The sequence below is a fragment of the Topomyia yanbarensis genome, chromosome 1 (assembly GCF_030247195.1).
Source record: "Topomyia yanbarensis strain Yona2022 chromosome 1, ASM3024719v1, whole genome shotgun sequence".
Taxonomy (NCBI): domain Eukaryota; kingdom Metazoa; phylum Arthropoda; class Insecta; order Diptera; family Culicidae; genus Topomyia; species Topomyia yanbarensis.
Genome location: NC_080670.1, coordinates 40029910 through 40041553, shown reverse-complemented (window position 1 = coordinate 40041553; position 11644 = coordinate 40029910). Strand labels below are relative to the sequence as shown.

The following is an 11644-nucleotide window of genomic DNA, read 5'->3' as shown; positions in this document are numbered from 1 at the left end:
ATTGAACTATTTCACTGTCGATGATACCACAGTCTTCTATAATGGTAGGGCCATTAGATCGCCTACGTCATGCTTCTTCCCCTCTCAAAAACGCCCAGACTTCATTCACATTACTATCATGCCAAACGACCATCGGTCGCACAGGGCGTACTTAGAAGCGGCATGTTCTCAGAACTCTCGATACTGACCTTCCAGATACAAGAGTTACGTAGTAAACAAAGTGGATTGAGCACAGGGAAGCTAACGACGAACGGTTCTTTGGTCAAATGGACTGAAGACGCTGTCGTATTGCATGAGGATGAGTTGTACTATTCGGTATGTTCAGAACACTGACAATATCGTTTTTTTTGGGTGTTAATGCGCCAGAATTGGTGCCTTGTTATGATCAAAAGCAATCACAAACTTAAATCAGATGAACGGTGCAGCTAATACCTGGCGCGCTGTCCGCATCTCTGTGGTTTCGTGAGACAGCTTATGTTAAATATAATAAATGAAAGAAACCGCGGCTGTAGATTCTGCTAAATGCAGGAAGCAAACGGGTGAGACAGGTGAATCGAAAGCTTACATAAACGTTAGTATTTATCCATCCAACTCGCCGGCGGCGTAAGCGTCACCGTAGTTCTTGCCCGGTTTATCCTCGGGGTTAAGTTTGATCATATCATCGATACGCAGAATGGTTATCGCTGCTTCGGTTGCGAATTTCAGTGATTTAATTTTGGACATAGCCGGTTCAAGCACTCCCGCTTTTTTGTTATCCTTCACAATTCCCTCGATCAAATCCAGACCATACCATTTGAGATGCGCATGATCAAGCTTGGTCTGGCTCGAGTTGTGATATGCTCGTAGCTTAGCGACCAAATCGGTAGCATCTTTTGCCGCATTCACCGCCAGCGTTTTAGGAATGACTAGCAGTGATTTAGCAAACTCTGCAATCGCCAGTTGCTCGCGAGAGCTCAATGATGTGGCAAAGTTTTCCAGATAAATCGAAAGCGCTGCTTCAACACAACCACCACCGGCCACAACTTTTTTACCTTCCAACACTCGTTTCGTTACACACAAAGCATCATGTACAGAGCGTTCCATTTCATCGCAATAGAAATCATTTGGACCACGCAAAATTATGGAAGCAGCGGTACGTGCTTTTGGACCCCGTATTAGGATCAGTTCATCGTCGCAAATAAACTCCTGTACTACTTCAGCAGCCTCGCCAACGTAGCTCGCTTCGAAACTTTCCTCACCATCCATGTTGGTCAATGAAGTCAAAAATGCAGCCCCTGTCGCCTTGGCAATCCGTTTCAGGTCGGATTTCTTCACACGGCGCACCGCCATAGCTCCCGCTTCAACGAAATATTTTAGGCACAGATCATCGATTCCACCGCTGCACAGCACGACGTTCACGCCGGTAGCCAGGATCTTTTCGATCTTCTCCTTGGTAATGTCCAACTCGCGTGCGCGAATGCCTTCCAGTTTCTCAGGGTCAGTAATGAGAACCTGTCCAAATACGTATTAGTGTCGAAGAAAGAATAAACAATTAAATTATATTTACCTGAACGCCCATCTTCATTTTGGTTTTCTGCAGCGAAAAATCTAGACAAGCAATCTTCGCGTTGATTACTTTCTTGGGCATTTGCTGCGAAGCAATTGTGCAATTCAGTGCATACCCTTGCACTAAAACGCTCTCCCGGGCTGACTTGCCGTGAGCCTTCAACACATTAACCGCCTTGATAGGATACATCGCATTTCCTCTGGGGTCGGTAATTTTTACAGCCTGCGCTGCGTCCACCACCATCGCGGAGAAGAAATCGGCATCGGCTCCAATAATCTTCGAACTCATCGATGTTTTGGCAACATTCACCAGCGACTCGCGGCCAAGTTCATCTACTGGAGCAGTTAAATGTTCAGAGATGTATTTGCATGCCTCCTTACATGCCAGCCTGTAACCGGCGATGATTGACGTCGGATGAATCTTCTGCTTAACCAACTCGTCGGCATTTTTCAATAGTTCCGCAGCAATAATGACAACAGATGTGGTTCCATCACCGACTTCATCATCCTGCAATTGAGCCAACTCACAAAGTACCTTCGCGGCTGGGTGTTCCACCTCCAGCAGACGGAGTATGGTAGCACCATCATTGGTTACCGTGACATCTCCGATATCATCGACCAACATTTTATCTAACCCGACAGGACCCAGCGAGGATTTGACAATGTTTGCAATCGACGATGCAGCCATCACTAGAAGTAACGAAACATGAATATAAACAATGTTTTACCGGGTCAGATAGCGTTGATGTTTTTATCTAACCTCAAAATAATATAAATGAATCATCTTTTCACTGCGAAGGAAAACTACAGAACCTTCCAATTGATTATAACGAAAGTTTTGCTTTATGCACTTCTGCTTAGCTAATTGAAAATGGAATTTTGGTCAATCAATTTAAGAGTATCTAATGCGGAATGAATCATACGATTGTGTGTGGGAGTCAACCAAGAAATTCATTGTGCTTCTTTTTTTTAATCGTTTTCAATGACTAGATGTATATCTAATTTTCAACATTTATGACGAGCACTCCGAAATTCGCGACTTCTTCCCGATTTTTTAAAGCACGATTACAACATTTCATAGCATGTGATAATTTTTATCCATTTAAATACATCATCGGTTAGTCGACAGCTTTCCTACCCACCGCATGTTCGGTGAGCAAAGAAAAATTAGCTTACCATTCTGCGTACGAACCGGCGCACCAGATGTTCGGGTTCCTGCTAAGGACAGTGCACTTGCGACAGTAGACATGATTGCCGTTTGTTCCTCTTTTTAAAAGTTTTGGGCAATTTCAGCGACAAATTTACTCACGACGAACAGAACTACTCCTGCACTTGCGACTCGCGTTTTTCAACTTGTGACTTCTTTTTCTTTTTTCAGCTCAACGCTGCACGGTGATGTGACAGTGACAGGTCGACATATTCGACATCGATATCTATACGCTTGTTCTAACCTGTTTACTTTCAAGTAAAAAAGTTGTTTTTAATCGGTAAAACAATTTACCACTGAGAAGACCAAAAAATTGTTTCAAAGTTGTTCAACCTGGGTCCAACGATGAACGTGTGCTGCCCGCTTGGAAGAAAATCGGGCAACCAGTAGAAATTTGTGAGGACAGGAATACTAACTACGATTAGCCAGAATTGCGGCTAGACTTACTGGTAATAGATGTCACGAGCTTGGCACTCAGCCTAACCCATCCCAGAGCCGACTCGGAATACTGAATGGATTCAGGATTGAGCGATGGGCATCTGCTGAACGGTTATTTGGATGTCATCCGAGATGTCATCCAACGTTTGACCAACGAACTTCCTACATTGGATGATTCTGCAAGCAGTCGTTCTTAACGACTATCTTGTACAGTCGTGATTCGCTGGTTGGACACCTTTTAACTGGACCGCTTTTTAGTTGGACCTCTGCTTGTTGGACCATTGTCCAACTAAAAATCTGAACGTCAAAATCTCATGTCAAATTGACTTTGACAATCTATCTAACAATCTTTTACACTACTAAGGGCATGTTCAGGAGCGTTTTATTTTATATAGGAGTTTCAAAGTAGAACTGGAACTGCAACATTCACATCCCCAGCAGAGCGTTTTGTTTTATTATTTCGTACAGTTTTGTTTCAAAATTTAAACTCCATAATTTATTCTTGCCATCATGAGTAAAGTTGACGAAAAATCTCTGCTCCGACCCAACGCAGCGGTCGTGGACTTTAAATTCTGTTCAATAAGATTGAGTTTTCGTGAAGTGGAATACCTGCTGAAGGTGAAGATGCAGCTTAAGCTCAAGGAGGTTATGTATCTACAGTATCATCATCTTCGTAATATCGTACTCATATCATTCAACACATTAGCACAAGCCGAACGTTTCGTTTTGCAGAACAACTTAAGCACGTGGCTCAAAGTGATAAAGTTGGAATTAAGATTCCCGTGTATATAGAAAAAGACTAGGTAGATGTAAAGTTACATGACCTATCACCACGTACCCCTCCTGATCTAATCGCAAAATACATGTCGCAATACGGCGAAGTAGAGTCAGTTACACGTGATACGTGGAGAAATTTCTTCCCGGGTACACCTAACGGTGTTCTTGTGCAGAGGATGCGGATCGAAAATCCTATCCCCTCCCACTTGACTATAAAACTCAAAACCCACGAAGCTACTATTAATCAAACTACGTTATGCACCTAGGGGCAGATCACTCTAGAAATGTATAACAAATTTGCATCAAATTAGAAAAAAAATGCATTTAATTTCCATTTTTGCATCAACTTTGCACTCCCTCGCAGAAAAGTTTGTTTAACAAACGTCTTACGCTGATTCACTTTGTTTGACGTTTTGTTGAATGTAGGGCTAATTTTTGTAGGGTTTTGACGTCTTACACGCAAAGCAAAATATATTGCACGCAACGCAAAATACATTATGAATTTCTACTTTGATGGAAAGAAATGCATTTAATTTAGCTGATTTTTAAAAATGCATCACAAGTGATCTGCCGCTAGTTATGCACCCATGAGAGGCAAACTCCCATGTGTAAGTACCCTCTAAGAACGGTTGGTTTCAAAACCGTCCAATGAAGGACGTTCGTTGGACCAATTTGGACAACGTCCAAATAACCGTTCAACGAACGTCCATCGTTGGACCCGTGTTGAACGATTTTGAAACAATTTTTTGGACTTCTCAGTGGGTATTGTAATCAAACAGCACACCTCGGACAACCTTGCGCGGAAGATACATAGGAGAATGCATCTCTACCGATTGCCAACGAATCCAAGGTAACCCTCTAAGAACGGTTGGTTTCAAAATCGTCCAATGAAGGACGTTCGTTGGACCAATTTGGACAACGTCCAAATAACCGTTCAACGAACGTCCATCATTGGACCCGTGTTGAACGATTTTGAAACAATTTTTTGGACGTCTCAGTGGGTAAACCAACCCAAAAAAGAGTTTTCAATACCAATACCTGAACCACAAACGGTTGCCAAATTTGTGGCAGCTATTCAGTCCATATTGACAACTGCCAAAGCAGCATCCAGCACCCCAGAAACCACTGTAAGCAACATCGGTGATGAAGATAATAGCAATGACGACGGATTTACATTGGTGACCCGTAAGTGCAAGAAGCAGGAAAGAACAGCTGGTCGCGAGCACCAAGGCACTTTTAACGATGATGACCTTGATGTGGAGGACAGGAGAGTATTAAATGGTCCCCATTACGCAGTAGGCGAGCCGCGAAAGAAGGTCTCCGCTCGTAATAAAAAGTTGCGCGCACAAGATCCAACGGACAATCAATAATATTTGGTTTTATTTTTAGTTTTTACATATTGTAAACACATAAAAGATTCACGGCTCCGTTAAGCTACCGCTATGAGCCGTGTCAAATAAACGAAATAAAAAAACATTATTTGCAAAAAAAATTCGTTGTGATACGTAAAAACGATTTTTTTGTTTTTTAAAATAAATCTTATGTAAACTTGGCCACCATACATAGGAAAACTGCGGTTGTTTACATCTAGCCTATCAAGACAACACCCAAAATGAAAAAAACTATATGCATTAGATGGTGTTTACAACGACACGACTAGACACTGGCATTCAAAAAGTGTATCGAAAATCTGACTACCCCTCAGTGACTCAGGTAACTGGTACTGTCAAATTTGATGTTTCATGAGAAAATGCATGAAACTGGCAACACCTTCGAATATGTTATTTATTTCAAATAGTTACCGTCGCAGTCCCTGGCTACGCAGGGAAAAATATAGAAACAACAAAACAAACCCAAAGTTTTACAGAAGAAAATTTTTTCCCGTTAATATTATCAAATGTTCAGCAACAGCGGCAAAAAGGATATTCACGTTTTGTAAACTGCAATAGTGATAAAACGCCAATAGAAAACGAAATCAAAACAGGATATTCGTTGTTAAAATGTTAACGTAAAAATTCTTGCTGAACCTAAAGTGAAATCAGCAATATATCACTTATCTAGAAAACGTGAATTTGTTGGTCTACTTCCACTATGGAAAAATGTTGACGTCCAAGGACCACGAAACCAAACACTTGTTTGAGAAGCACAGCAAATACGCTAGTGGGTTCCAAAAATATTTCGCTTGCTACCGCCCCCCTTACTAAACCACAACAAGATTTGGGATATTTGAAACAAGCGAGATCCGCATTTCTGCTTTAACCTACCTTCCGCCCAAACGAATCGTCCTGGAAAATGCCAACCACCCAGTGCAGATGATCAATAACACAGTGAAGACGATTATCGGATAGTCGTGCTTGTATGTCCTGTTATCTGAAGAATACCTTCAACCGACGGCAATGCGAGCGAAACTAGGTGATTCGTCTACTGAGATGGCATCACTCGAAATTGAAACTGAAAACGACCTGAAAGACTGACCCATTTGATGGAATTCCCGCATGTCCGAGGAGGACCACCCGATACCTCACTGTGTGCTATCGTGGCATTCAAAGGCTGTCGGTAACGTCGTCGATTCTCTACTGGCCATAAACTGTGCAAGCTAAATGTTCTTTTCTCCGTCATCATTGTCCACCCTTCCTGCCCCGTATCTGATACTGCTTTCAACCCGGTGCTGAACTTAAACCCCCTAAAATTTCATTACGGTTGACAGCGCTCTCTTATTTACTTAGTCGATGGATCCGCTTCAGACCAAGGGGACCCAAGAGGAGATCAGGAACAAGACAAGGAAAAACAATGCGAAGTTTTAATTGCATCACTGATGACTTAGCACGCGTTAGGTGCAGGATATCTTGGACTAGACAAAATAGAGGACTTGACGTTACACACTTTGAGACAAACAGACGCAAAATTTAGTCCTCTCGAGGACCAGTATTTACTTGACAGACAGTTGCTACTTCGTCCGATTTTGCAAATTTTGTCTCGCGGGACGGACCGAGACCTCTTAAGCTATAAGCTTCAGTTCTATCAGCACGCCAAAAAAATATAAAATAATAAAATTTCCTTCTAATCACTAAGTGACGTGACTGTGAGAATAGGGCCCTATATTCGCCGGAAAGTCGTTCCATAATGCGTGCAGTTCCCTGCCAAAATTGGTTGCGTAGACGGTGCGGGGTTCTTAGGTTGTACCGTTTGATCACTGAGAACTGACATACAAGTAAACTTTTCAACTTGTGTAAGAAAAATAACTGTCGCTTTGAAATGACAACAGCAAGTAGACACTTGTCACTAGTCGGTGCTTCGATCGGCCAGCAATAACTATACGGGACTTGTAAGCAAACTTGGATACAATGGTGACTCACGCATGCAGACCTGTATGCGATGGTGATTTTCAACGTATTTTCATTTAAATGTTTACACAGGTTTTTCGGGAAAGTTTGTTCTAGCTTATATGTCTGTTCTCTGTAGTTTGATTATCACAAGCTGACCATATAGCAGCATACCATACGCTTCTTCTATTCAAATTCTTTTCTTATTGTGCTGAGTCGTTTTGAATGAATTGTAACGTCGTTAATGTTGTTAATGTTCACAATATGTTGTAGAGTATTATTAAATTTGTTTTAAAAATCGTCTGTACGGTGTATACCGAAGATATGAAAATAAAATAAAAAAGACCAGTAGAATTTTATTAAGATTTGGCGAAATCAGCCGAGCCGTGCGAAGGACATCGCGGTAAAACTACATTGCCTCGCTCTGCACCGACATGTGATAGTGTTGTTCTTCCAGAAGTTGAAATTATTTGATTATCTTTGTTTCTACAGCCGATCTTCGTCCGCAGTGATTTGGTAATAGTTGTCGCGTTTATCCAAATCAGCAACATTGAAGTGAACCTGAAAATTCTGAAAAATTGTACAAGAAATATAACTATAACTTACCATATGCTTCATAAGCCAATCCATCGTCATACTCAACTACGCACGCAAGCGAGACAGAGCGAACTCACTAATTTTTACAGCCAAGAAGCGTTATTCCGAACAATATTTCGACCATAATCTAGCCGCCAAAATAATACATACCGCCAAAATAGTACATAATAACTCAAAAAAATCTCACCAACTGACACTATTATCCCTGATGAAATCAACCAGTTTTTCGCAGAAGGTCATCGTCAACTCCTGACAGAGGTTCCTCTTATACCATCAACGAATCCAGCACCAGCGCGGCGAGAGGGTGAGTTTAATTTTCACCACACCGATGTTGATGCTGTTTGTCTGAAACTCTACGAAATCCAAACGAATGCTACCGGATCAGACGACATCCCGATATCCTTTGTTAAACTACTATGCCCGTTCATCCTTCCAGTATTATCCCACCTTTTCAACAATATCATCGACTCCAAATCCTTCCCCACAATCTGGAAAAAAGCCATTATCACACCGATTCCCAAGTCTTCGAATCCTTCAGAACCTAAAGACTTCCGTCCAATTAGCATTCTACCGGCCTTTTCTAAGATCCTGGAAAAAATCCGCTAGAGCAAATCAGCAAATACCTTAGGAGGGCGAACCCGCCACTTCTTGCGCACTGCCAATCCGGCTATCGGAAGGGGTACAGTACGACGACTGCCCTCACGAAAGTGGTTCACGACATCTACAGCAACTTCGACGACAACCGCTGTACAGTCATGGTACTCGTGGACTTCTCGCTAGCTTTCAACTGTGTTCAACATAAGATACTCGCGAACAAACTTAATAGCGAGTTCCTCTTTTCTCCGGATGCATGTGGTTTAATCTCTTCCTTTCTGGGTGGACGTTCACAGGCCGTTCGTCTCGGAAATACAACGAACGCGGGGTACCAGAGGGCACACCACAGGGCTCATGTCTTAGCGCGCTACTATTCAGCATGTACATAAATAGCCTGCCAACAACACTTACGTGCAGTTGGCATCTTTATGCCGATGATCTCCAAATCTACCTATCGGGACCGATCGCAGAGATAGACAGACTTGTGCACATCATCAACAAAGATCTTGCAGCAGTAGTCGGTTGGGCCAAAGAACACTACCTGTTCCCTAACCCGAAAAAACAGGCAATAATTTTCAGCAAGACAGGTGTAGTTGTACCTACCGCGGATATAGTCTTCAGCGGTTCGACGATTCCTCTTAGCAGCAATGTAACAAACCTCGGCCTACAACTTGACTGCAATCTAAGCTGGACCCACCAAGTGAATGACGTGGTGAAGAAAACATAACACTTTTAGGACCTTCAGACGTTTTACGGCAGTACTTTCACAGCAAACAAGACATAATACATAAGTTGGTACAGGCCGTAGTAGTACCTATATTCACCTACTGCAACGTTGTATACTATCCGGGACTATCAGCTACACTCAAACAACAGCTTCACCGCTGTTACAAGTCGGCAATTCGTTTCGTCTACTGACTTCGCCGTCGTGACACAACGGCAGCAGTAAGAAATACAATTCTTGGGCAAGATCTACCGTCGAACTATTACCTGCGTATTTGTTGCTTTATGAAGCAAGCTTTCGATGAAATGCTTCCCGGATACATTCTGCAACACCTACAAAGAGGACAACAGCAGCGCACGAGAGGCTTCAACATACCTAGACACACAACCTCCAGCGGAAAAAGTCTGTTGGTATATGGAGCGTCATGCTGGAATGGATTGCCGATGGAAATCAAGCAAGAAAACGGAAATACGCCTTCAAGAATGCACTGAGGAGAATCATATAGTTTTAGTGCAAGCTAATTTGAAAATTTTATTCGCTCCTAATGTTATTATCTCTAACCAAAACTACCTTTCCTTGACCTGATGTACAGTGTAAACTAACAGATTTTCGTACACTCAGATAAAAGTAAACGTTATGCCTATTGATTTTACACATAGATTTTTGCAATTAACGGAGGCATATAGACACTATTTGCTGGCACATAAACCTAATGTGTGTATTTACAAGAAATATTAATCTTACATTCACATTCCATAACTATTAGGCACATAAAACCCCATTCTATAACAATATGCACATATAACTTATGTGTGTGCATACATAGTTTATACAGTTGACACATAGAAGGTATGTGTGCGCGTGATAACAATAGCATTTCTTCTTCATATGAATTTTAAGCGGTTTGAAGCAAATAGAATTAACGTTTGGATTTTTTTCAGTGTATGCAATAAAACTACAAATTACTCGGTAGCAGATGTTTATGTTGAAAACATAACATGGTTGCTATATAGCAACGACAGCAACCGAAAATCAAATAAACAAAGAAGCGTTGCTGGAAAACTTATTTTTTCGGTGGCACCGAGGGGTGACTCAATGTACTGGTAACTGGTGGTAATTTACTCGATCATTTTTTCATCGGAAGATTTCATGAAGTTTCAGGTCGTGTCGTTGGTGTTTATGTCAAATAAAACCGGGAAAACATGTATTAATTTTTTTCTGACAGGGCATCATTTGATGTGAAATTGGATATGTCAAATGCTTCTGATAGTGTCAAATCCAGACTGTCAACATATTTCTTTATTTTAAATTTTAATATTATTTTCACGTTTCCTGAGTTGGAAAAAAAACATTGTTGCAATCACGAAAATCAGCTTTATCGAAAAAATACGGTAAACGCTAACATACAAGAAAAAGATTTATTTATAAATAAATTCAAAGCAAACATATGATTACGGCGTAACTGCCAACTGTTCTCTTTGGAGGGAAATGTCGAACAAACCGTTATTGGCCAAAGTTCACAACAGTTGATGAAAGAGAAAACATTCTTTTGTTTACTACCAACATCTGTGATTGAAGAGTAACGGTTTGTCTGGAATTTCCACTCAGAGTGAATTTTGACAGTTGACTTATACGCTCCAATCATATGTTTGTCGAGAGTTAATTGTTCGAGAGACAATGAATTTATTTATTGAGTTCAACAAAATTCACTTACTATTTCAATTAAAATAAATTCATTTATTATTTCAATTAAAACAAATTCATTTATTAGTTCAAAAAAGCCTCCTTCAATAATTGTTTATTTGACTTAAAACTATTGGAAATCATTATGGTTTTATTCGAACTAAAAGTTTATTCACAGAGAACAGACATCATGATCGAACAAAAATATTTAAAAAACGTGTGCAAACATTTGAATTAATATACGAAAAACACTAGCGCCGCCACACCAACCTATCCCAACTATCCGTCAAATCGATTCCGAAACCGGTTCGAAATCCTGGATGGATTCAGCATGGAATCTAGCTCAAAGAAAACAACCGATTCCGACTCTATCGGTTGACGCATTTGAGCTGGAATTCATGCTGGAAGTCTGAATCGGTTCCGGACTAGTTTGACTGGGTAGAGGAATAACCGCTGTCAATTCTGTCGAACTCAGCCACAAAAAAAAACATGACGACAGTAGCGCACCTGGTTTAGATATCCAAACTACCTTCGAAGCCGTTAGAGATTTTACACAAGTTGAATGCTGAAGATGGACGTCTGTTCTCTATGGGCGCAAGTTCACTATTTCGATTTCCAACTGCAACAGAAATTGTGCTTGATTCAAATATGCATATAAAATTTCTGCGTGTAGACATAGAAAAATGTTTCCACCTTTATATTTATATACTCATCGTGGATGGCACCACTGCAGCAAGTTTTGGAACATGCGCGAAA

The 11644-nt window shown here is 41.1% G+C and overlaps 1 protein-coding gene across 1 annotated transcript; it reads right to left on the bottom strand.

The window, feature by feature from the left end:
* Nucleotides 1-332: 332 nt before the first annotated feature.
* Nucleotides 333-2925, bottom strand: LOC131677420 (T-complex protein 1 subunit alpha). The gene is made up of 3 exons (XM_058957233.1): nucleotides 2722-2925; nucleotides 1547-2235; nucleotides 333-1491 (listed from the first exon to the last, which is right to left on the bottom strand). Exons 1-3 carry the CDS (start codon nucleotides 2792-2794, stop codon nucleotides 580-582), a joined length of 1674 nt encoding a protein of 557 aa, XP_058813216.1. The 5' UTR covers nucleotides 2795-2925; the 3' UTR covers nucleotides 333-579.
* Nucleotides 2926-11644: the final 8719 nt, after the last annotated feature.